This window comes from Naegleria lovaniensis (assembly GCF_003324165.1).
Source record: "Naegleria lovaniensis strain ATCC 30569 chromosome Unknown tig022, whole genome shotgun sequence".
NCBI lineage: Eukaryota > Heterolobosea > Eutetramitea > Acrasida > Naegleriidae > Naegleria > Naegleria lovaniensis.
Genome location: NW_025407844.1, coordinates 30822 through 56368, shown reverse-complemented (window position 1 = coordinate 56368; position 25547 = coordinate 30822). Strand labels below are relative to the sequence as shown.

At 36.6% G+C, this 25547-nt stretch overlaps 12 protein-coding genes across 12 annotated transcripts; 9 read left to right on the top strand and 3 right to left on the bottom strand.

Annotated features, from left to right (window-relative positions):
• Positions 1–115: 115 nt before the first annotated feature.
• On the bottom strand, positions 116–2371 carry C9374_004752 (uncharacterized protein; the record flags this gene model as incomplete). Its single annotated transcript, XM_044694426.1, has 1 exon — positions 116–2371. One exon carries the CDS (start codon positions 2369–2371, stop codon positions 116–118), a length of 2256 nt encoding a protein of 751 aa, XP_044548464.1.
• Positions 2372–2542: 171 nt separating this feature from the next.
• Positions 2543–3778, top strand: C9374_004751 (uncharacterized protein; the record flags this gene model as incomplete). The annotated part of the gene is made up of 1 exon (XM_044694425.1): positions 2543–3778. One exon carries the CDS (start codon positions 2543–2545, stop codon positions 3776–3778), a length of 1236 nt encoding a protein of 411 aa, XP_044548463.1.
• Positions 3779–6362: 2584 nt separating this feature from the next.
• C9374_004750 (uncharacterized protein) lies at positions 6363–6821 on the bottom strand (the record flags this gene model as incomplete). The annotated part of the gene is made up of 1 exon (XM_044694424.1): positions 6363–6821. One exon carries the CDS (start codon positions 6819–6821, stop codon positions 6363–6365), a length of 459 nt encoding a protein of 152 aa, XP_044548462.1.
• A 435-nt stretch (positions 6822–7256) lies between these two features.
• Positions 7257–8447, top strand: C9374_004749 (uncharacterized protein; the record flags this gene model as incomplete). Its single annotated transcript, XM_044694422.1, has 1 exon — positions 7257–8447. One exon carries the CDS (start codon positions 7257–7259, stop codon positions 8445–8447), a length of 1191 nt encoding a protein of 396 aa, XP_044548461.1.
• A 595-nt stretch (positions 8448–9042) lies between these two features.
• On the top strand, positions 9043–9648 carry C9374_004748 (uncharacterized protein; the record flags this gene model as incomplete). Its single annotated transcript, XM_044694421.1, has 1 exon — positions 9043–9648. One exon carries the CDS (start codon positions 9043–9045, stop codon positions 9646–9648), a length of 606 nt encoding a protein of 201 aa, XP_044548460.1.
• A 49-nt stretch (positions 9649–9697) lies between these two features.
• On the top strand, positions 9698–10120 carry C9374_004747 (uncharacterized protein; the record flags this gene model as incomplete). Its single annotated transcript, XM_044694420.1, has 1 exon — positions 9698–10120. One exon carries the CDS (start codon positions 9698–9700, stop codon positions 10118–10120), a length of 423 nt encoding a protein of 140 aa, XP_044548459.1.
• Positions 10121–10190: 70 nt separating this feature from the next.
• C9374_004746 (uncharacterized protein) lies at positions 10191–13522 on the bottom strand (the record flags this gene model as incomplete). The annotated part of the gene is made up of 3 exons (XM_044694419.1): positions 10191–11063; positions 11256–12766; positions 12958–13522. 3 exons carry the CDS (start codon positions 13520–13522, stop codon positions 10191–10193), a joined length of 2949 nt encoding a protein of 982 aa, XP_044548458.1.
• A 796-nt stretch (positions 13523–14318) lies between these two features.
• On the top strand, positions 14319–18053 carry C9374_004745 (uncharacterized protein; the record flags this gene model as incomplete). The annotated part of the gene is made up of 1 exon (XM_044694418.1): positions 14319–18053. One exon carries the CDS (start codon positions 14319–14321, stop codon positions 18051–18053), a length of 3735 nt encoding a protein of 1244 aa, XP_044548457.1.
• Positions 18054–18154: 101 nt separating this feature from the next.
• Positions 18155–18568, top strand: C9374_004744 (uncharacterized protein; the record flags this gene model as incomplete). Its single annotated transcript, XM_044694417.1, has 1 exon — positions 18155–18568. One exon carries the CDS (start codon positions 18155–18157, stop codon positions 18566–18568), a length of 414 nt encoding a protein of 137 aa, XP_044548456.1.
• Positions 18569–18694: 126 nt separating this feature from the next.
• On the top strand, positions 18695–20164 carry C9374_004743 (uncharacterized protein; the record flags this gene model as incomplete). Its single annotated transcript, XM_044694416.1, has 3 exons — positions 18695–18835; positions 19058–19238; positions 19515–20164. 3 exons carry the CDS (start codon positions 18695–18697, stop codon positions 20162–20164), a joined length of 972 nt encoding a protein of 323 aa, XP_044548455.1.
• A 163-nt stretch (positions 20165–20327) lies between these two features.
• C9374_004742 (uncharacterized protein) lies at positions 20328–22139 on the top strand (the record flags this gene model as incomplete). Its single annotated transcript, XM_044694415.1, has 5 exons — positions 20328–20536; positions 20779–20939; positions 21059–21160; positions 21220–21303; positions 21412–22139. 5 exons carry the CDS (start codon positions 20328–20330, stop codon positions 22137–22139), a joined length of 1284 nt encoding a protein of 427 aa, XP_044548454.1.
• Positions 22140–22681: 542 nt separating this feature from the next.
• On the top strand, positions 22682–25397 carry C9374_004741 (uncharacterized protein; the record flags this gene model as incomplete). The annotated part of the gene is made up of 2 exons (XM_044694414.1): positions 22682–23093; positions 23344–25397. The coding sequence occupies 2 exons, from the start codon at positions 22682–22684 to the stop codon at positions 25395–25397; spliced, it is 2466 nt and encodes an 821-aa protein (XP_044548453.1).
• Positions 25398–25547: the final 150 nt, after the last annotated feature.

The following is a 25547-nucleotide window of genomic DNA, read 5'->3' as shown; positions in this document are numbered from 1 at the left end:
CGGTTGTTCCCGCTTCTCATGGACCCGCAACCCTCTTCGCAAAGTTGACGCTTTTGCGTTAAAAAAACAACGCAAAAATTGCGCAAAGCAAGGTTTATTTTTCATCACGGCTTCATTAAATATATTGATTTACGTTCTTGTGCATCGGAATGAAATAACTCTTCCCCTTTCTAGTAACAGTAACACAAGGAACCAGAGGCTCTTTGTTGGACACTTCAATCACAGACCTGTCTGACAAATTCTGCAAAGTCACTGTGGAATCTGTGAATGATTTGATTTTGAAGTATTTTGCAGGAGTACAAGAAGTATCAGCCACAACATCTCTCTCTTTCTTCAACACGAAATGACCACACACACATTCCGAAGGTTTGAGTTCACTTAAACCAAATATATCGCATAACTGCGCCATATCAAAAAACATAATAGAATACCTTGCAGAATTTGATGAAATGAACGGCTTGGTCAATGTGAAGTTTAGATTTTCCCCAACAAAGGCTGTATTATGTGCCAATGGACCATATAGGCCTGCATTTCGCACCATATCACTAGCTACATGGAAGTTCATTGTAGCCTTTGCAATACCTACCATCTCTTGATAATCCTCCAAAATACCTCTTAGTTCCTCATTAATTGAATTCAAATCAGCTATATTAATGGCATCTGTTAACTTGTCAATTACAACAACCATTCTCTTAATAATTTTATACTTCAACTCAATCATACTGAAATTCTTAACATCCTGAAGTAGATCTAGATAATAGTGAATAATCATATATATCTCCATTGCCTTAAGGTGTACTAAATTTTTGGAAACTGATCTCGGGTGTCTATGTAAGAACGAAGGAAATTTTTGCTTGAGATATTCCTTGTCGAACTCGTCCCAATATTGAAGTGGAATCATCTCCATCATGTCACGCATAATTCCTTCATACAAGTTATGCATTGAATCATAGGAGCATATTGTAGTGGGAGTTGGTTTCCAACTCTGGTCTAATATTGGAGAATATCCACGAACACCCCATGACAACTCTTTTCCCGAAATATTATTCCAAAAATGTCGATCTCTCAAACCAAAAACAATTCGTTGATTACTAGAAATGTCTCTCCTAAGTGGATATCTAACTTGAGTAGTTCCTCCTGGTAACTGAACAGGTTCCCCTCGAATCTCGCATAAATGGCAAAAATAATACCCTGATTTTTGAAATAAGAGAATTTCAGACCTTGCAGGTAAGTCAGCAATTACTCTTTCTAATCTCAATGATATTTGTTTAAATTGATCATTGAACACATTCAAATCATCCATCATGATTTTCAAACACAAATTGATTTCTTCTTGAGATGGTTTGTTAGGAAATAGTAGCCACAAAAAGTTATTCTTGCGCTTCTTTCTTACATTTGGTTTCATCTCATTGAATGTGACAGAGAATTCGTAAAAGCTTTGCTGACTAGATTTAAACGGAGCAACACCGTCACCAAATAACGTCATAGTTTTTCCTCCTTCATCTACGAATTTTTTGTGAATGTTTTTGTAGATGTCTCCGTCACAACGATCTTGGATAAGTTGGGGATCACGATTATCAAGTTTAAATTGATCCAAAAATTGTGGCTCTCTGAATATCCTTTCCTCGAATTGGAATTTTAATGGGCGTAAAAAGCAATGAGTTTTGATATCTTTCCATAATTTCCCACATTTAGGACAGGATTTTTGGTCTGGATTTTTTTGATACGTCTGACAATGAGTGCACATTGGAATTTTCTTTGTCTTTGAAGACAAAAGGAAATACTTATAGAACCCTGTTAATGTCAGCTTATCTGAAAGTTCTTGTTTATCACTCTCATGAATGAGTTGAATGGCTTCTCGAATTAGATTTAAAACCATTTTGAGACAATTTTCAGAGAGAGAACTTGTTACTGCAAACTTGAGAATTTTTTTCATCAACGTATCAACATTTACATTGACATTATCATTCACAACGCTTGAAAATGAATGGGAAGAGAGAACTTCTTCATCTAGTATGCCATCATCTCCATCACTCCAATATTCTCTGAAAAACTGTAACAGGTCGTCTTGTTCTGATTGTGCATTGGATGGATTATTTTCATTCGTCGGAGATGAATCATGAGAACCTGAACAGAGATTTTCCAGACCCTCTGCACTACAATTACATTGTTGATTTTCTACTGTATGGTTCTGAGAAGAGTAATTTATATCTATTCCACCAATATCTAACAAAGAATCATCATCAATGCAATGAGCAACAGTCTTACGAAACTTATTTACAGGCTCATAATTTGGCTCGTGATTGTATTTTGAATTGACAATTGAACTGGACCCTTCTACAGTTTGGCGCTTCAAACCAAATTGCTTCATTATTTACAACAACACAAAACAAGAACGTTGATTGTTTAACGATATAGATTCCATTAAGTGTCTCCAATTACGTATATTCGTCAAGAAATATCTATCGTTCCCAAATTTTCGATCCACTTGCAAATTGGACATTTAACGGTTGTAAAACAAGATTCAACATTACTCAAAAAAATGAAAAGAACAAAATCACACCCTGGCAAGAATGCAACAAAGAAAACCAAAGCAAACGATAGTACACTTTCAACACAAGACACTTCCTCCGATTTAGAGCAAATAATTTTATTCGAGGCCAAAAAGCCAAATGAAAAACAAGCTAAGTTAATTGCGAAACACTCTGAAAATGCTTTATGTAATAGTATTCCTCAACTTGAGAAATATTTAGACTTTTTGCAAAACATTCACAACAAGGATATTGACATTACAAACAAAGACTCTGTCTCTGCAACATACATTCTGATGAATCAATTTCTCAAACAAGGAGAAAAGGTTTTTGTTGGTATTCAAGCTGGTAATCCAGAACGCTTGCGACAGTCAATTTTGCAAACTTATAGCTCGGACAAAGATTTTTCGGAACGAATATGTGCTGCAGTCAAGGCTATCAGTGTAAGCCTTTTGAAACAAAAAGGTTTAATTGAATCCACATGCCCACCTGTGAGTTCAAATCTCAAAGTTGGAGATTTAGTTGAAATTATTGAAAAGGGAGAGAATTGTTACTACAAGATTGGTAAAGGAAGAGTTCAATCACTCACTTCAACTAATTGCAGTTTAAATGACATTATATTTCACGTTCCATCCTTCGTTCAAGATCAAAAGAAGACGATTTTTGATATTTCATGCCTTTCATTAATTGAAGATCGAACCAATCATGCTCCTATGATTCAAAATGCTTTTTCTACGGTTCAGCGAGGATGTACTCCAGTCTCCTTATTTTCCATGAATTATGATACTGAAGTCGATGATGACAAAATTGATGACAATGAAGTTCTCTCTATAACTCCACCGGAAATTTCGGATTCAAGAACAAACTCAAATTCAAATGTTGAAGAGAGTGATTCTCCTTTGCAAAATGAGCCCAAGTCTACGGAACCTACTGATTATAAGAATTTCGCTAGTGATATCTTTTTCCTTCAGCAAGTCAAAGACCTCAGAGAGAAAAACGAGGCCTTATCATTGGAAAACAAACAGCTAAAAGAATTAATCATCAAATTGAATAAGCCATTGAACGCATTAATTGCTCTTCAATTACAATACCCGAATATTCTTCCAAGCAAAACAATTTCTGTCACATATGGTGCTAATGTGAAACAAATACCCCAAATTTGGTGTCCAGAATTATCAACAGCAACAAGACGGCTCGGCTTGGCATTGTTAGCAATTATTTGTTTGATAAGGATTATGTTCTTTTGAAAGATGATCAGAAAGATATTGTAATTGATTGCATTTTAGAATGTACTGAGGTGCCATTGGATAAGTGGAAAGTGGAACGAATATTATTGATGAATTTAAGTCGAACTTTAAAACACAACGCATCAAAGAAAGAGCATGAATCCAAAACCAAGAGCAAGCAGTCGTTGTAAAATCTTGAATTACATAAAAAATTTGTTTTAAAAAAATTCTCAAAAGCTTGTAGCAGCCTCCACGTTCAACAATCACATTCATTCATCAACAGATGCCGCTTGTTCATCTTATATGCTGCTAGAGCTTGCTTTGCGTAAGTGTACGTGTTTCATTGATACAGATATGATCTCCAAATCATCCAAAGATATCGACACGTTTCATGTTTGCTCGAAATGGAGGACTGTCTTTGCTATCATTTGCCTTTTGTCTCTTATAAAGGACAAAGCAGGCTTTTATTGATAAAGTTTTCTACGGTAAGCTTTTCTTTTTCACGAAGTTGTTGTGAATTTCTTGAATCTGATCAACGATAGATGCTACAAAGGACCTTTAGCATCATCAAACATTTTGGCAAGACGAATGAATGTTATGTTGATGATAGGAGAAGATATTGTTGAACAAACAGATAGGGTTTGTAGTTAGTGCTTGATTTGAAAGTAATTCTGTTCGTGCTGTTTGAAAAGGTAATTCGTTTCATTTACGGCCATTGTTATTGTTGTGGAGGATGATTAAACTTGTTCACCTGTTAAACCGGTAAGTATATCCAACCATGTACTAATATCAACAACATTATTCGTTGTTTATTTATTTCCTTCTAGAGTAACATGATCGGTAGGTTGTTAGATTTGCTGAGCAGATTTTTGTTTATTCAAAATGTTTTAGTTGCTTCTTCTTTATTAGTTGTTGTTTTGAATATCCATCATTACACTCTGTACATAGAATGCGTTGGTAGAGATTGGTTGAGGATATTGAAGCAAGTTCTAACATCCAGATAATGAAGGGATATCTTGAGGTAGGGATTGAATTTAATGATAATCAATTGAGGATAGGATGATAAGACTTCAAGTATATTTGATCCACAGTTGGTTGTTTGATTATTCGTACCCTCTTGTCCCACTATGCATTGAGAGTTAAAGGATTGTAGTTGCAACAATAACCAAACAACCGCTTTCTTAACATTTGTCAATGGTAGAACTGAAAAAGATGTTATATTATCGAGTTATGGAATTTCAAGCTGAATTTGCTTGGTATTATGAAGGATTATTTGTAGGTTGTTAATTATTATGGATTGATTAACAGAGCTTTCAATGCTTTAGAGTTTGATGTTTAAACATTTTAAGCCTGGAGTGTATTTAGATCATCGAGGCATTTGTTTGTCATGAATAGGGATTGGTTTGATTGATGTTAAAATATGACTTGTTGTGAATAATAATGTCAGTGCAATAGAGATATCAAAACAAATGACAAATTGATATATCATTTATATGAATTTGAAGTGTGTTTTGATTGAACTATTGATCACTATGATTATTATGCCGCAACTGAAAAATATTTTAACTGAATGCAAAACCAACATCATGATAAACAAATGAAAAGATGATATGAAATACAAGTATTGAATTAGATGATATTTCAACCCGATAGCTTAAATTATTCAAAAGTAAGTAATGTCAATCCAATTCATCTTTCATTTACCATTTATATTCATTAAATTGGCTACTTTAGCTTTGTTGTTGGATATAAATTAGAGAATTTGGATGAATGAATGTGAGGAAAATGGATAAATATACAAGATTTGAAGATTTGGAGTGGTTTGAAGAGATTGAATTAGTGAACGATTGGTTGAGCGAGAATGAAAGAGAAATTTGAGAAATAAGGAGCGTTAATTTTTCGTCAATTATTTTTTATTATGAAACATCATAATAATTGACGTTAATTTGACGCGTGAATAATGAAATCGTTAATGTGGAAAATTAACGCTTTTTATTGACGTTTTTTCGTCAATAATTAACGCTTTTCAAGCGAGAATAAAATTTTTTTCGTTAACTTTTTGATTGTAATTTTTGACGAAAAAACGTTAAAAATTAACGTCAACCGCGAGTAGCGGGTTGTTCTCGAGAAGAAAATTCCATTAAAACTCTGAAATGTACATTCGAACATTAAGGAACAAGGTTCAAAATATGCTCGACGCAAAAATTTTGGCATTTTGGGGGAAATTTAAAAGGCAATGAATCCGTTCAGTATTGCATTAACCAAACAAGCAACCATTTGAACGATATCTTTTATTGTATGGTCTTTCTCATATCGTAACAAGACACAGAATCATTCCGAAAGCGAAGTGCAATTGGCAAATGAATATCTTTGAATGTAAAGGACTCGCTGCTTCCTACTTTTCGAATGGTTAATTTGTGTGTCTTGCAATTCATTTCCAATTCCAAAACGTCACCGGTGGTAAAACGAAATCCGAGCGTTTGTGCATTTTCATGTAAATTCAAACTGAGGGTTCGACCTTGATCGGCCAGTAAATAGGACTTGTTAGAATTGTACAGATGGAAAAAGGCACGAAACTGTCGAGATGTCACAACTTCATGTGTGGTCACTCCAACACAAAACGAATTGGCCAAATGTTCAATTTTAACTTTCCGTTGAAAATTCCAGTTTCCATCTTGGTGTTGTTAAATGCAAAGCAACGGCCAAACATTTCTGTGTTTTTGATCAACGTGACCACCGTGTTTTGAGTTGAAAACTCTACCTGAGTATCGTCATACAACCATTCATTCGAAATTTCTTCGATTGAAGATGGTGAGAGAAATGACGGGTCTAGCTTTCCAAATTGGTCAACCTGTTGTTTCAATTCGTTCAACTGCTTTTCGTAATTCATCCATTTCATTCCACGTAATTGTTTCACGGATTTGTAGCTAAATTGTGACACCATCTTGTTGAAATCTTTTCCCACAACATCAAGAGAGTTGATTTTCGTCTGAACAATGTCAAAAATTGTCATTGAATCAAGGTTCTCAAACTCCTTCGTTGATTTGTCTACCTGCTGTTTCATTTCTTTAATTTTTGAAATGATACAAATTCTCTCCTGAAACAATTTATCCAATTCTTCGTTCAATGTATCATGTCAAAGATTGGCGTAACTCATCGAATACTGTGTCCGTTTCATTTTTCAAACCTTCTCTCTGTTTTTCAATTTCAACAATTTCTTCATCCAAACTTTCATCATCTGTGTGACATTTCCATTCCAATTTTTGCTTTAACGTTCCAAATCTTGAATTTCCTTCTTCACTTCCTGTCTCGTTTCTTGATCAATTTCACTCAACAAGACACACGTATGCGATTGATGTAGAAAACCTTAATGAACGTGACCTGAAGGAAATTGAGTATTGTTGAGGCCTCCTCAATGCTTCTTGGCCTGAAAAGTCATTTGACAAGTTTCCTGAACCTGTCAACTGTCATCACGTTGGAATTTTCAAAACAAAAAAATATGAGAGTTCCCAACTCTACCACCACCTTTTGCTCTATCTGTGCCAACGACGGTATTGATGACATTCCCGCAGAATTTCATTGCGAAACTTGTCATCAATTTCTCTGCATTGGAGATGCTGGTAGTCATTCCAAGAAAAATCCACAACATGTTGTGAAGAAATTAACCACGAACATGAATGTCAACGCGTCCAATGTACCATCCGTTTCATCTCTTTCTGTATCGTTTTGTCAATTACATCAATGTCCGATCAACACATTTTGTAAAACTTGTCGTCAAATAATTTGTTCAGGTTGTGCACTCAGTTTTCCACACCAATCGCATTCGTGTGTCTTGTTGAGTGACATTGATCAAGAAATGAGACAAGAAGTGAAGAAGGATGTTCAAAAACTGCATGAAATGAAAACGAAATGGGAATTGAAATGTCACACTGATTATTCAAGTTTGGATCAAGAAATTGTTGAAATTGAAAAACAGAAACAGTTACTGAAAAAAGAAATGGACACTGTATTCGATGAGTTACATCAATTATTGAAAAAGAGACATGATATATTGAATGAAGAATTGGATCAATTATGTTGTGAAAGAATTTGTGTCATTTCAAAAATTAAAGAATTGAAACAACAAGTAGACAAGTCAATGAAAGAATTTGACCATTTGGATTCCATGACAACATTAGAAGTGGTGAGCAACAAGATTAATTCTCTTGAAGTAGTTCTGAAAGATTTCAAGCGCATGGTTTCAGAATTTAAATTTGGATCTGTTCAAGAATTACATGAAATGAAATGGAAGAAGGATGAGAAGGAATTGAATGAATTGAAACAACAAATTGACAAATATGGAACTCTTGACTCATCTATGGGTGGGTTATCACTTGCATTACAAGTTGTACAACTTTCGAATGAATGGTTATACGATGAATCCAATATAACAATTTCTACTCAAGACACTGTGGTAAAGATTATCAAAAAAAGAGGGACGAACCATCATTTTGTTTTTAATAATACCATGATGGAAAGAGGAATATTTCAATGGAAAGTGAAAATTGAAAACAGAGCTCATTGGATTGGTGTTGGAGTGTCGTCTCAAGAACTTGTAGAATCTAGAGATTTTCGAGCTTTTTCCAAACTATTGTCACAAATCCTTCTTCCTGAGCTACAATGGATGTACTTGGAGAATGGATTTGAATGAAAATTTCCAAGACAACGAATTTGAATTCACAACAGGTGACGAACTGGAATTGGAAATGAATTGCAACACACGACAATTAACTATTCGAAAAGCGAGAAGTAACGAATGGGTTGTAGTCGAAAACATAGTGTTGCCAGTATATCCTTCAGTGGTGGTGGCTAGCGTCAACGATTCAGTTGCCTTTTGTGTTTAATTGTTATGTTCTGATTGCATTCTTTGAATTATATCTGGTAAGGCAGTTTCAGTCAGTGAAACAGAAAGAATCGCGAGCAACACGTTCGCCACGTGTTTAAACGAGAGAACGAATGCACATTTCAATACGTATCAAAAAATTGAACGAGTTTCTAATCTTATTTGGTGCGACTTTTGATGACAATCCTATTGTAAACATTCACAAAAAAATGAGAGTTCTTGCCGTCACAACCAAATCCAATCACTCTTGTTTCGCATGTTCCAATGAAATTGGTGTCCATGATGTTCCAGCAGAATTTTATTGTGAAATTTGTGATCAATATTTGTGTTTCCGAGACAGTCGACTTCACACAAAACAATTTTCACAACATTTTATGAAAACTTTGATCTTGTTGATGCGCAAATGAATCAACAAGTCACTCGTATAGATTCATCGTCACAATATTATTGTCAATTACATCAATGTCCGATGAATACTTTTTGTAAAACTTGTCGTCAAATAATTTGTCCAGCTTGTGGATTTAGTTCTCAACATAAATCACATGATTGTTATTTGTTGAGTGAAATTGATCAAGAAATGAGACAAGAAGTGAAGAAGGAACTTGATAAACTACAGGAATTGAAATCGAAATGGGAATTGAGATGTCACACGGATGATACAAGCTTGGATCAAGAAATGGCTGAAATTGAAAAACAGAGACAAGTGTTGAAAAAAGAAATGGACACAGTATTCAACGAGTTGTATCAATTATTGAAAAATAGACATGAAATATTGAATGAAGAATTGGATAAATTGTGTCAGGAGAGAATTTGTATCATTTCTGAAATTAAAGAATTGAAACAACAAGTAGACAAGTCAATGAAAGAATTTGACCATTTGGATTCCATGACGACATTTGACATGACTCATAAGAAAATTACCTCTCTTGAAGTTGTTCTGAAAGATTTCGAAAAGATGATTTCAGAATTTCAATTTGGATCCGTTCAAGAATTACATGAAATGAAATAGAAGAATGATGAGATTGAGTTGAATGAATTGAAACAACAAATTGACAAATATGGAACTCTTGTTTAATAATACCAAAATGGAAAGTGGAATATTTCAATGGAAAGTTAAAATTGACAATTTGGCTTCTTGGATTGCTGTTGGAGTGTCCACACATGAAGTGGTTTCATCCAAACGTTTTAATGCCTTTATCTATCATTTTGAACCTCATCATTCCTCTTTAATGAGTCACAATGGGCGTACTTGGAGTTTAGATTTGAATGAAAATGATGGAAAGAATGGTTTTAAATTTACAAAAGGTAGTGAATTGGAATTGGAAATGAATTGCAACACACAACAATTAACCATTCGAAAAGTGGGAAGTGGTGAATTCGTCACATTTAAGCAAGTAGAGTTGCCTGTATATCCTTCCATTGCCCTTCATTCCCCAAATGATTCTGTGAGCTTTTACAATAATGTATTTTTACAAAAATAAGAAATAATAGTTGTGGTGGTCATTAGGATTATTGGGCTTTATTAGTATTTACAAATCTACACACTCGAATCTAATTAAAAGTTCCACCCAAGGTAAAGATTTGACCTTTTCGATTCGAATACACTTCATTGTCCACATTAATACCACTGACTTTGTCCTTTGCATAATAAATTCCAAATCCTTGATTGTCAAAAATAATATTGTCAAACAATCGAGCAGCCCCCTTGTCCGTATTAATCGAAATTCCATCCCATAAATTTCCACTAATTCTACAATTTTCGACATTCAATCGACCTTTCGAAGAAACTGCAATTCCATTGTAAGAATTATTGAAAATATCGGATTGACGAATGATACAGTCCGTATTGGCCATGAGCATGAGACCATCCCATTGACAGCCACAAATTTCAATATTTTCCAAAATAGCACTTGCTTTTCCATTCAACCAAATTCCATAATGATTACAATCAAAAACACGACACTTGCTCATGGTCACACCTCCTTCATCGGTAATAACGACACCATTTCCATCTCGACTCAAAATTTGACAATGTTCAAACATGATATTTCCACGTTTCACTTCGACTGCGTGTTTATCTCCACGTAATTCTTTAGGAGCTCCTTCTTGTGTAATTTTCATGTTACTGACTTTGACAGCTCCACTGCAATCGACAATGAGAGGAGCGCCTGCATCTTTTTTTAACACAACATCTCCAACGCATTCGATAATGACTGACTTGTTAATGACCACAGTTTCAGAGTAGATTCCAGAGTAGACAATGATTCGATCGAGATCGGCGGCTTTGGCAACAGCTTGTGAAATGGATTTACATTTGAGAGATTGTTTGGGATCGAGTCCATCGAGTTTGTCATCGACAATCCAAGTTCGGCCACGATAGAGGAGAGCGGCTTTTCTTAAGGCAATAGACCATTCCACAGCGTCCTGTTGTGAGAGAGAAGGATTGTGTGTAGTCGTCATTGTCACAAATTAATTCATGAAATTCAAACCATGGACAAGTGACATTAATCATTCACATAACATTCACATAACATTCACACAAAATTCACATCAAGTTCACATCAAGTTCACACAAAATTCACACAAAATTCTATTCACACACACACACACACTTACCTGCATGGTATCGGCAAAGAAATACCAAGTACGTTGACTGGTATAAATCTTAATGACGTTATCTTTTTGAATTTCAGTATAAGCTTCTTGTGGTGTCAAGTGTCTAATCATTTGACCCTTCAAATTGACCTTTCCTTTTGGTTCAGAATCATTAGGATCTGCGAAATAATACAAATTAGTTCCCTTCAACACACAGAAACGTTCCTTCCATGACTTGTAGGAACCTCCTTGTTTGGTCAACCAACCATACTTGTTGTAATCCAAATTCGTTTGTGAATAAGTAGCTTCTTTCAATTCATCGACCCAACAATCTTTTTCATCATCGGAATAGACTGAAATGTAAAAATTTGAAGAAAGTGATGAAATTTTGAATGCATAGGGACAATGCAATTCACGAACAGCACTTGTGACCAATCGAGAACCAGTCGTTAATACAATACTGCCTTCAGGAGTTGGTGAATTTTCTTCGACAAAGTAAAATAAGGTTCCTCTCACTAAACAAGCATATCTTTCAATCCAATGCAATACTTCAGGTCGTTTCTTTTCTTGTAAAATCACCTTGTTGACTTCGTCATTGTTCATGAGAATTTTAATCCATCCTCTCATTTGTGAATTTCTCACGTACCAACTGGTAGAGGCCAATTCTGCTTCGTGACGAACAATTTCACACCAAATTTCAGCATCGGCCAAATAGGGATCTACTGAAGTGAGTGTCACTTGATTGAGACCTTCAATACTAGTCACTAAATTTTGGAAGAATTGAGTTCCCTTTCTCAATCGATTGGTTGAAGATCCATCATTGGTTCCTTCTTTAGAATTGGCATTTCCACTCTGATCCATTTTCACAGATTTACGGAATTTAAAGGAAGATGCAGAACGAGAGGTTCTTGCCGCTTGTTTTTCTTCTTTCGAAGTATTGGGTTCTTCTGCAGGAGGAAGATTGTGTGCAATACTTTCTGTAATTTGGAATGCAAAATCAGAGAGATTCTTTGTAAGAGATTCTCTTGGACTTCCAGGAGTTGCTGGAGTTTCAAGAGTCGAGCCAGTTCCAGATAAACTCACTTTTGTCACACTCGCTCCAGCTAGTTCTACAATTCGATCTGGCAATACATCATCATACGAATTCAAAATATAGAATTTTCCATCCATACATAAACAATAGACGTCTCTCTTTTTCTTTTTTGTTTGATTGTCGAGAAGTGACATGAATCCTTGAAGTGTGGCAAGTTCCTTGACTTTTTTCAAATTCAATTTTGATGTATGTTCTCTCAAGAAGGTAATCCAAGAGTTCATTTCAGTGTCAGATTCTGCTTGACAATACAAGGTTCTTTCTTCTGAAATAATTTTGAAACAATAGGGACGATTGGAATCTGCGACAGGTTGTACACATTCTGGACCTCTGCACTTGACAGAACCGAGAGGTTCATTCTTTGGAGATTCATCCTTGTAATAATAAAGACGATGACCAATGACAATGAAGAATCTTTTGTGCCATGTTTTGATAGAACCACCTTGATGTTTGAGAATTTTCAATTCGTATGTGTGAAATCGTTCATAACAATGTGTGTGACATGATTCACACAATCATGATGATCATGTTTTCAAAATGAGTTGTGAAATTTACATTATTGAATTATAATTGAAATATATATATAAATGTCATCACAAAAAAAACCATTACAATTTTCACAATCATACATACCTCTCTTTGAAAGATATCCTCTTCTCGCAGCCATTCCCAATAAATCTCCCAAAATGGTCGATTTCTTCTTCTTCTCCGACAGGATGGGCGAAGATCCACTTCCCGCACCAGCACCACTCGATGTCTCATTGTCCTTATCCTTATTCTTCTTCTTCTTCTTTTTTCGATCTAATTCATCTTGTTGATCTTCGAGACCATCACTGAGACCAGCCACTGCTCTCAATGCTTCATCTCCAGTGGTTCTCTCAGCTCGAACGACATCACTGGCAGTTTTATTTCGTTCGGAAACACCTCGATCGTTTTCTTCAATTTCAACTTCTTTTTTCTTTTGTGGGAGATTCATATTGTTGACACGAGCCGAAACTTCTTGGACTTGCGGAGCAACTGGTGTTCTTGATTTTTTGACATTGTCATCGGAAGGAGTGGAAGGTTGTTGAGGAGTTTCAGAGGCTGGAGAAACATCGACTTTGGTTTGATAGCCATTGTTGTTGTTGTTGGAAGAGGATGACGACGAGGATGCGTTGTTGTTGTCCTTCTTCCCAAGCAGACCGAGTTTTTTAAACATTTTTTTTTGATGGTTGACAGATGTGGGAATTGTTTGGTTGGTGATTTGTCATTCACTGGTTTGGTGCAAACAACAAGCATTCTCTCAGGCTGCCTTATGAAAAACTGCGTGTGCGTTTGCGAGAATTACAAACAACAACATGGATAAAATCTCACAAGTTCACACAACACACATTCCATTTCTGAACGAATGACCATATCCACAAGATTTGAACTATTGTACTAATTTCCACCATTTTGTTTTGTCGTATTGAGAGATGCAAAATCAACTGTTCCAAAATAGCCGAATCTAAAAAAGACAGACCATCACTCCTGGATCTGAAATCAACATGCCGAAATCCAAGCAGTGACTACTACTTTCTTCGTTAGAAAATATCTTTATTATTGTTCAGCAAAACCATTAAAGAATTAAAAACAATTATTCAGTTACAAAAAAATATCACCACCACTCGACGATCATCGTACGCAGTCGTTAGAGACAACATCATTTTTTATTCCGCCACGAGCAGCCAACCACCTTTGAAAGGAGACTGCCCATTAATATTTATTCATCATCAATACTTTTTCTTCTTATTTATTAATATTATTATTATTATCTTGATAGTAGTAATAGTATTGAATCGTGTACAAATCAGCAGTATCATCACTCCTCATTAGTATTCTTTTCGGGTCCCGAATCGTGCAAAACACTCCTTCTTTTCAATTGCACTAACGTTTTTTAGAGTTGTTTTGCATTCTCTTTCATCAACCACTGCCATTGAATTCCTCTCTCCTTCCATCATTAATCATTCAACATAATGCATCCATATGAAGGTTATGCAAAGTTATGCGGTCAAGATATAGAGTTTTATATTCAAAAGCTGAACGTTACCCTCGGAAGGACCCGAGTACCTGATCCCTCGATCGTTGAGCCAAAATCATACGCGGACGAGGGAATGGAATCAGAAATATCATCAGGCATGATCAACAATAACAATGGTTCAAGTAGTACCACTAGTAATTTTCCACCATCTATAGAAACCCTGCAACGGGTGTTGTGGGAACAAGACGTCGATATTCCGCTAGGAACAAATAAGAATATATCCCGTCTTCATGCCAGGATAGTTTTTAATACTTTTTCCAAGCAATTTGAACTACATGTTCTTTCTAAAAACGGAGCCAAAGTGAATGGTGTGTTCTATCCTCCAATTCCTCACTCTCAACCCATTCCATTACACAACGGATATGATATTCAATTAGGTGATTGTTTTCTAACATTCATGTTACCATTGAAAAAGATTTCCCGTTCTGACATGATGCATATGATTCATATCAAAAATAAGATGGCTCATGAAAGCACTTCCAACAATCTTGAAGGTGACACTACATCAAACTCTGGAGATGTGAATCAAAACAATACTGATGTGACACCCAACGATACCCGACCATCTGATTCATTAATGCAAGATGAAATGACAAGTGTCATCTCCAAGAACTATCTAAAAGATATTGAAGCACTTGAAGAAGCAGATGGAGAGTATGGTTCTTTTTTTCTAAACGACGGTAGAAAGAATGTTTTTTTTAGGAACCTCGGGAATGGTCTAGCGGGAGGTGGGACGCCTCTCTCTTCTGAACAAGCAAGTACCTTGGCAAGATCTCTCACATCAAGTATTGGACCTTCGTTAACAGCAGCCGTTACACAGACGTTATCCGGAATTTATTTGGAGAATAACACAGATCTTGTTAAAAATTTTCTGATGCAGTCCAATACTTCTAGTCCCACATATACAAATATGGTTCTCGATTATTTGTACAACTATGACGATAATGACCTTAACGAATCTCCTGAAGCTGTGAGCATGCTTTCAAGAATCATGATGGACTTGGACGTGAATGTAAATCATTATTTAGGATCTACAATGAATGGTATGGATTCTCAGTGTAAGAACACCAAGTCCGTTTTACATCTTGTACTGAATGCTGCTCTCGCAACAGAACAACAAGAACTTGCCTCTCTCTTATATAAGGCAAAACAAGATAATGACGCAATAGTTAGAGATGGTGTGGTCACTTTTTTTGCCAATTTACATTCAAGAAATCATCTAGATGCCGAATATTCTGATTATTTATCAACAACAATGGAGGATGATGACCATCATCTTGAAGATGAAATGATTGACGAGGAGAATGCAAATATGACAGCAACAACAACAACAACAGTTACATCTGCACCGCCACCGCCATTAACTCAATCGAGAAAGAAAAAATCGAAATCATCAAAAAATGCCGAACATAATGACTTTACTGCATCGCAATCAATTAAGATCAACAACACTCAACAAAGCCAAATTACTGATAGCTTGGATGATTTTGATGAATTACTTGAGGAACTTGTTGACACAACTCCAATGCTTGCATCATCACAAAGCAACATCGCAGGCACAAACAATATTACCACAACGTATATGGAGAAAAATATTGTCAACTCTCAGTCACAAGGCATAAATGCTTCTGTGACGACTACTGAAATGGCTGTCACTACCACTACTACCACTTCTGCACCTCCTGCTGAACCTGTGGCTGCAATAGCAAACACAGAAAAGAAAAAGAAGAAGAAATCAAGTAAGGACGCCGGTAAACAAGACGGAAAGAAGGATGCCAGTAAAAAGAAAAAGGAAAAATCCGCAACTGAGCACATTGTGGAAGACAAGAACACCGAAAAGAGTCGTGAGGAAAGAAAAGAAGAAAAGAAGGAAGAAAAGAAAAAGAAGAAGAAAAAATCATCCACAGCTGAAGCTAGCACCTCCAATATGACTAAGGACTTCAAGATGGAAGAATTTCAAACGAGCAGCACTACTGGCACCACCCAACCTCAAATTCCACTCATTCAACAACCCAGCTCTAGTTTATTGTCTGCTCTTGCTGCCATTCCCTCACTTCCAGCTGGACCAATCACAAACAAAAAACCAGATGTTCCATACTCTGCCATGATAGCACATGCTCTTTTGAAGGCTCCAAATTACATGTTACCGCTTAAATCCATATATGCTTGGATTTCTGAGAATTATCCATTCTATGATCCTGCAGAGACTGGTTGGAAAAGCAGCGTTCGTCACAACCTCAGTACAAACTCTAAATATTTTCGCCGTGTGTCACCTGAAGAATGGAGAGCAATTACTGGAGAGGAAAAGAAGCCTACACCATCAACACGAAAAGTCGGAAAGGAAAAAAAGATGTCATATTCAGTTTATACCTTACTTTTGGATCATGCTGAAGAAGTATTAGTGTGGAATGAAAAGCAACCTAAAAAACAGAGAGAACCCAAGAAAGCCTCCTCATCCACAGATGCTATTCCCTCAGCAGGCACTACTTCCTCAACCGTCACAGCCACAAGCACTCCTACTGTACTTACATCCCCTTCTGTCATGTTTTCTAATGTCTCTTCCACAACACCAATAACAAGCAGTGCGGTCACAATGACATCTTCTTCATCACCCCCTTCTGAACCTCCAGTTCAGGCATCTTCAAAAAAGAAAAAGTCAAGCTCCAAGAAACGATCAAGAAAGAAGGAGAAGGATTCAGAACCTAAGGAAGAAGCTGCAGCACCTTCTTCTCAAGTTGTTGCCTCGACGTCAACCATTGATGCTGATAACTTGCTTGATTTTGATGAAATTGGACCATCGAAAGACTTTCTTCCTCCTGAGCCTGAAAAGAAGAAGAAAAAGAAGGCCTCTACTCCCAAAGTTGCAGACAGCACGAGCAATGCAGGTAGTAGTTCCTCCGCAACAACACTTCAAAATATTCAACAACCAAATCAACAACCAATTTCTAGTACTGCAGTTGGCGGCGCGATTGCTCAACAACCACTACAACAACAGCAACCACATTTATCACAAACCCCAACAGTTTTGTCTCAACCAACACATGGCATGCCTGTGACATCTCAAACTTTTGGACTTGCTCAAACACAGCATGCATCTACTTCCCCTTCCATGAATGTTGGCATGCCTCGAACAACAACAAGCAATCTTCTTGAAATGATCAGTAGTCATCATCAACTGAACAAACCTGTCACTACTGGCACCAGCAATATTGGAACTAATCCATCATCAGCCTCATCGATGGGTATGATTTCACTAGGCAGCAATATCGATCAACCCTTCATGTTGCAACAAAATATTCCACAAAGTAGTGCAATGGGAGCTGGAAACATGCAATCATCTCAACAATCATTTTTGCAGATACTCATGAACGATGAGCTATTGGGTGGAGGTGCTAACATTAGTGGTGCTTCCTCACAACCACAACAACCAGTTGGACATATGAGTCATCCACCCCAGCATCAGTCTAATCTTGTACCACAAATGCAACGAAATGCCCTACTGTCACAACATCCTTTGGGACAAACGAACCTACCGACAGGTCAAGTGGGTGGTGTGAACATGGGAGGTTCAAACTTGATGATGGTCAACATGGGAGCACAAATGGAACAAAAATCAGCAACCCGCTGCAACAACCATCACCACAACAGCAGCAACCAACTCCACCTCTAACACAAACGTCTCTCCCTCAATCAAATTCACAGGATATGGAACAGCTTATTTCTTTACTCAACCTCGTTCAGCAGCAACAAACACTCAAAGCGCAAAATCCAATGGCATCCGCTGGCTTGTCAACACAAAGAACACTTCTCAACTCTGGTTTTTTGAATAATGATTTAGCTAGTACTAATTTACAAGCCTCATTGTTGAGAAAATGGAACCAACCAGGCACAACAAGCATGTCATCACCACAAACACCACAATCTGCAAGGGTTGTCATGCCTCAAAATATGATGGGTGGTGGTATGACACCTCCCCAAGGCATTAGCAGTGGCAATGTACAACCACAACAGCAGCAAATTTCTCCTCTAGGAGCTTACCACCCTCAGAATCCACAACAAAACCAACAGATTTCTTTCAACCAAATGTCTTTCCTTCCCTTCAACAGCAACTCACCCACACTTTTAAACTTTGATCCAACATCCTTGTTGCAATCCCATAACCCACCTAATCAAAATAATAAATAAATTATTGCAAGTGCTTTTGGATTAAGATTCCAATTACACGCTATTTTGAATTAGAAGGTCTTGACGATCTTTGCTGAGTTGAGTACACTCGTAGTCAAAACAAAAATATCCAAATCATCGCCTCACATGAGTAATACCAGTACGGCAACACAGGCATCGACTGATGATGCTCTGATGCGAAAGCAGCTATGGGAGGGAGCCATTCCTACCGTGATTAATATACATTCGGATCAAATAGCATCGTTTCAACAACCGTTTCCGTATTATGTAAGTACAGCGATGATGATTTAATTATGATCACGATTTTCGAATATCGTGTCGGTGGTGATGATTTGAATTATTATTTATTTATTGAACGTGTGATGGGTTTTAAACAAATATAATAATGAAATTATACATGCTCTTGAATTTCTCTATCCATGATGATCCATCCTTTGGAATATTCCAAACATTGGACAAAATCGTTTTTCAAAATTCTCTCTCTGTTAGGTCATGATTCCAAGACAATCCTATCTATCTCTATTAATTGAGAGAGTAAAGTCTCACTTTTCTGATTTTGTTTCGGGATTCGATTCCGATCAGCTTTGGTTTAGTTTTAATTCAATTCCGATGCAATGGCATGTACCAGCAGGAGTGTTATATGATTTGATGGGAATATTAGATCCTGATTGTATGTATTTTTACAGAACGAATGTTTTGACAAATTTCGTTTATTCATTTCACTGTGTTATTCACTATGTGATTAATTCATTGATACAAATGGGTGATTTTGATAATTATGGCCCTTTGTTAACAACTATTGATAATGACACACAACATTTATTCATCAAACGTATCGGAAATATTTCAACAACAATAACATGATGATCATGTCAATGTTATGGATCATTTTCTTATTTGACACAATCGCTTTTATTATGAACATCACAACATCACCACTTCATAGCACTGAAATTACCATGGACATTGGTTGCAAATTTTGGAGGAAACTTTCCAAGTGATACTGTGGTGCGTTGCAACAGTGAAGAAGATGCTCAATGGAATCATCTCAACAACATTAAGGAATGCATGTATATACGTTTCAACTCGACATCGGCCATGATGACTCTCAGCAATGAAGATCAAAAAGAATTATGGCAAACCGTCAAGACACAAAACGAACCAAGTTTTACAAAATTACTTGAAAAGATCAAACAAGGTTCTAAAATATCATCTGTGGAAGAAATGGTCTATGCCATTCGAGTGTATACGCCCATTAAAAAACAAGGATCAAGTCATAAGGAAGGAAGCTCGGATTCCACTCACAACGGTCAACATGATCATAAAAAAGGTGAACACGCACTCAAATACAAGAAGAATATGATTTGTGTGAAACGGGAGGCTGCCAAAACGCTCACACTGCAAGGATTTCTCGATCAACATGTCATTCCTCGGTTAAAGAAGATTGGATATTTTGGAGAACAGCAAGAAACAACAATTTTCAGTATTGAAAGAGCAGTTGTTCAAGGAGTTGAACCTCATCGAGAGACGGAGCTGTTGTGGCTCATTGAAAATTGTGCACATCCTGATGGTTTTCTTTACATGTGTTGTAAATAACCATTGTTTGATAAAGTTTGTTTGATTTCATGTGTGAGATTTTCTTGCTGAACTGACCCAGTTTTTACAACAAGGCGCCTTTCATGTCATCTGAAACTCCGAACTTTTGATCATTCAAAAAAATTCAAAGCTCCCTCACTCCATAACAACGAAACCACAAACCATGGTCGGAACGCTCGCCGTTGGGAGAGTCTTTCTCTTGGCATCTCTTGTTGCATTCATGATGATGTTGGTGCTGTTGGAATCGTTCAATACAGACTCGTTTGTTCTCGCTCAAGATCCAAGATCCAACGTAACCCAACTCATTCAATATTGGGGTTATCCCGTCGAGCAACATTATGTACAGACAGAAGATGGTTTTATTTTGTCGGTGTAGGTTTTTGTGTGTGCCATTCGTTTCAACATGTATCTGATGATGATGATGACGATCCTCAAATAATTTTTGGTGTTTTTTGATGATGATGATCGCTCAAACACATTTATTGAACTATTCCATTGATGAATGCGTTTGTTGAAATGAAATCATGATTGTTTCAATTCATGTGTTATATTCAATGTTTGATCATTATGATCATGATTGTGAACAATGTGTGTGTGTTTACAACCATTCACAGTCAGAGAATTCCACACGGTCGAAGTGCAACGAGTAAAATGATTCCTCAAGCTCAACGTCGAGTGGTGTTTTTACAACATGGATTTTTAGATTGTAGTTCTACTTGGGTCAATAATTTGCCTTATCAATCGTTGGGATTTATTTTGGCCGATGCTGGATATGGTAAGTTTTGAAGAGACATTATGACTCAACAATAACAACATCATTTCTCATGAATATATGTGAAATCATGTTCACATTTCCTTAACTGGTAATTTACTCACTATAAATTTCATTATTAGATGTATGGCTTGGAAATGTACGAGGCAACGAATACAGCAATAGAAATATTCATTATACCAATAAGGATAAACAATTTTGGCAATTTTCATGGGATGAAATGGGTAAGTACTCCAATATCAAAATACTGTCAACCAATAACAATAATATTGTAAAATAATAGCTGCCTATGATTTACCTGCAATGGTCAATTATGCTTTGAGAGTGAGCGGTCAACAGAAATTGGCCTATGTTGGACATTCACAAGGTTTGTTATTTTTTTGTATTTGGTTCTCATTGAATTCTTAATTCTCCATATTTGGTAAATTCCACATGGTCACGATTTTCAAATGGATATTCACACCTACTCTCATAGGAACCACCATGGCATTTGAATGTTTCACGAGCATGGCTGATTCTTCTACCAAATACCCAGCCTGTCCTAAAGATTTTACAGACAAAATTTCAATTTTCATTGCCATTGCTCCTGTGACCTTCCTCCAACATGTTGGATCTGACTTGGCCAAGGCGCTTGCCAAATTCCACGTCGACCAATTATTAGAGCTTTTGGGAGTCTATGAATTTTTACCAACGACTCAAGATCTTGAAAAATGGATTCCAGGAATTTGCTCCAATTCCATTTTACAAAAATCTGTTTGTCTCAATACTTATTGTCTGATGAGCGGATGTGATGGATTAGTGACCAAATGCAATCAAACAAGATTACCACTTTACATGGATCGATTACCAGCTGGAACTTCAACTTATAATGCTGGACATTGGGCTCAACTCATTCGCTCAGCAAAATTCCAAATGTTCGATTATGGAAATGGTGCAAACAACTATCAACATTATCATCAATTTGGTGTTCCTCAAATTGATTTGACAAAATTACATGTCGACATTGCGATTTATCATGGAGGATTGGATGTTTTGGGAGACGTTCAAGATTTCCAAACTTTTATTAATTTGGTTCCAAAGGAACGTGTGAAAAATGTCATGTTTTTACCAGATTATGGACATATTGATTTAGTTTGGGGAATTGAGAATTACAAACACATCTTTGCGGATGTTGTGAAACGAATTGGCTTGTCTTTTAATTAAGGATAAATTTTTGATTTTTCCATATTTTAATCTTTGATCGTGATTTACATGAATTGAGATGAAAAGTTGATGATCACGTTTTTGATGAAGTGTAACATATTATTATCTTTCTCGATCAAACACGTTTATCAACAACTGTTGTTCTCTCTAATTCGAATGGCACATACGTGTTACTGATTTCCTATTCACGATTTTATTTCCTAATCACGTTTTGCATTTTTAAAACAGGAATGAATTTCCTTTTTAGTTTCGTTCAACAAAAAAACGTGAAAAAAAAATGCAAAAATCATCGCCTCATTCGGAGTCTTCTTCGCAAAGTAGTAGTGGAGGAATTGATGAGAGTGTTATTCTCTTTGACCACAGTCAAAATCCACCTTTCCGTTAATTAAAATATATTGCATCAAGGGCTTCACAACATTAGGAATAATGCTTTCCGAGTGGAAAGCCTGATCGGAGGTTACTTGAAATTGATGGAGTCGTATGCGAGTGTTTGCCTCTGTGAGCCCTGTGGAGAATCGAGTAATATTTCTAATAGCACCCATATGCATACCAATGTAGTCAATGATAGTTTCATTAATCCTGAATTGAGATCTGTGGAGCTCATTCTTCAAAGTGCTGACAATTTAAAATGCAAGTTTGAGCGTGGGGTGAATCAATCTTTACTGTCATTGACTTGCTCGAAATATGGAAAGAATCCCGGAAAACAAATCAAATTCATTGTGTTACCATTTACTTTGGATTTGGGTGATCAAATTAAGGAATTTTATGTGACCATACGAGTCCTGAAATCTCACGAAACTGGAAATGAAAATAAGAGAGCCTTCACAAGTGTGAATGCTTGCTACATTTCTCCCCTTTTGAAGAATCTCAATTTATTACAGAGCTCAAAAAACAAGGTGTGGCCCTACGCTCCTCAACTACTGTGCAATCATCACAACCCTACAGGAGAACCAAGTCAGCATTTCCAGTCATTTCTAAACTCCATAGCATTTCGCCAAAAACGATTGCATCTGTGGGTTCATCGACCCCTTCTTCATCTCAACAATTGTCACCTCATCCATCAGCACAAACACTGCCCGTAACACCTCACCAACAATCGCAAGTTCCACCCAATGTGAGCACTACAGAAATGCTGATTTCTGATTCTCCAACAGATCAAATTCCAATCACGTTGACCGACTATGATCTGAACAATTAATTGCAGATTTTACATCAGAGAACCCTGATTTTACTGATTTGACAGTTTCAGCAATTCACTTTCCTCATGGATATAAGCACAATAGAGATCCCAATAATATATATTTGCAACTTTCAAACAATAGAACAGGTACCTTGCAACTATGGCCACAAATTGTCAGCATTCAAGTCCAATTCGTTCCAAAGATGATTGGTGTGACTGTTGAACCAGTGTTGGTGACTGGTACGTTGGCATTGAGCGATAACACACATGCTATGATTCTCATCATTACCCCTGATGTGCAAAGTGTGGTACCTGTAGACATTGTGTGTGATATTGTCGTGATTATTAATCAAACAGTGATACAGTCCAATGGCGCTACTTACACATTTGTCGAACCATCTCCAAATTTCTCAATGTCACTCCCGCTTAATATTATGCAAGGAAATTATCAAGGAAATACTAGCGAATACACCACTTCAGGATCCTATCAGTCACAGCATCAACAGCAAACACAAAACATTGGAACTGTGATGGGAATGATGAACGTTCTGCAAAGTTTTGTTCAAGTCTTGAGCTCTATTGAAGAAGGTTCCAACTATCAAGTCATCATTCGAAACTTTTTAACGAGACATGCCAACACTCGTGATTTACTTGGTTTCAACCTTGCTGGACATTTCAAGCTGAGAAATTGGGATTCTTTAGTCAATGTTCTCAAACAAAATGGTATTGAACCCATCATTCCTGTATGGGCCAATACTTCTTCAGAGCTGAGGTTAACCCACACACCCTCTTCATCAATAACAACATCAGTGAGTAGCGGTGGTGGCATGAGTAGCGGCACAACTACGCAACCATTACCAAAGGAGGAAGAAAATGCAGACGTAAGAACCAATAACATTGTGGAAACCATGAAAACTAAAATCAGTGAAATGCAACAACCGGCATCAAGAATTGATGGCATGATTGAACGTGTCTATCAAAAAGTGAAACATGCTGCCTCCATCGATCGACTGCCAAAACCACCTACAGCAAGTTCAAACGACACCATGATCAGCCAAAATGTGTGCAATTCCTTAATTCCAACTGCCAATCTTGCCTCTATTCTTGACATTTCCAAGCGACACATGGATGCAAAAAAGGCACCTTACTTGAAAGTCAAATTTATTGCCTATGATCAAAACGCATCTCAAAATTCGCCACAAACAACTACACCCAAATTGAAAGCAGCTCTCTTTATTGCCAAGTATATTATCGAATTTGATTCAGAGACTCAATTAATTACCTCAACGGATCACGAACACAAGCCCAATTTCCATTATCAAACCTTTTATAATCAAGATGTTGCTGTGTTTAGGCAAAATGAGGAAATTGAGAGCTTCCTTAAGAAATTTTCAGATTTCAACTGTTCTTGGAATGCAAACATGCTTTATGATGAGATCAAGTCCAACTCTGCGCACTATTGTATGAGTTTCTTAAAGTATGCCAATATTTGGAATGCAAACATGCCCTATGCAAAATTCTTGACCAATCTTTGTGAGAGAAAGCCATTGAATCCAATGTTTTTATTGCACCAGGACTTTTTCTTTATGGATTCTGTTCCAGTTTCCAGATATTTGGAGTCTCAAGATGCTTTAACCTGGCATTGGGCTCAAGCCATCAAGGATCACATGAAAAACTCATCTGACGCTCCTTTCTTCCAATATGATTTCAACAAGGATAACACTATTTCAAATGCAAAAGATCCAAAGAACCGTCTATATGAAAGCATGATTGCATTTACCTATTTTTACACAACATGTGCCATCAACTTTTTAAAGACCGACGAAGGAACTAAATTCCTCCGATTTTGGAAATATTTGCTTGTGACCAACTTTAATGAGCTACCACAAGACGTTTGGAGAGTATTGGAACCAGTGACACAAAAATTCAACTTGACCTTCCAAAGACAATTATATAACATTGTGTTTTTCTTGCAATATATCAAGCCAACGGAGCAATTCGAAGAGACACGAAAACAAATTGAGAGTTTGGTAAACACATGGGAAGGGAATTCCATACAGCAAGCTGTGGTGTTGTAATATTCATTCAAATAATTAACATGACCAATGAGTTCAACTGCTTTTTTTCATTCATTTAAATCCGTTTATACACATTGATAACAGTCTGTTTATGATTCACTGAACTGTCATTGTTTATAACATTGAAAGGTTATATTATTTTACAATTGT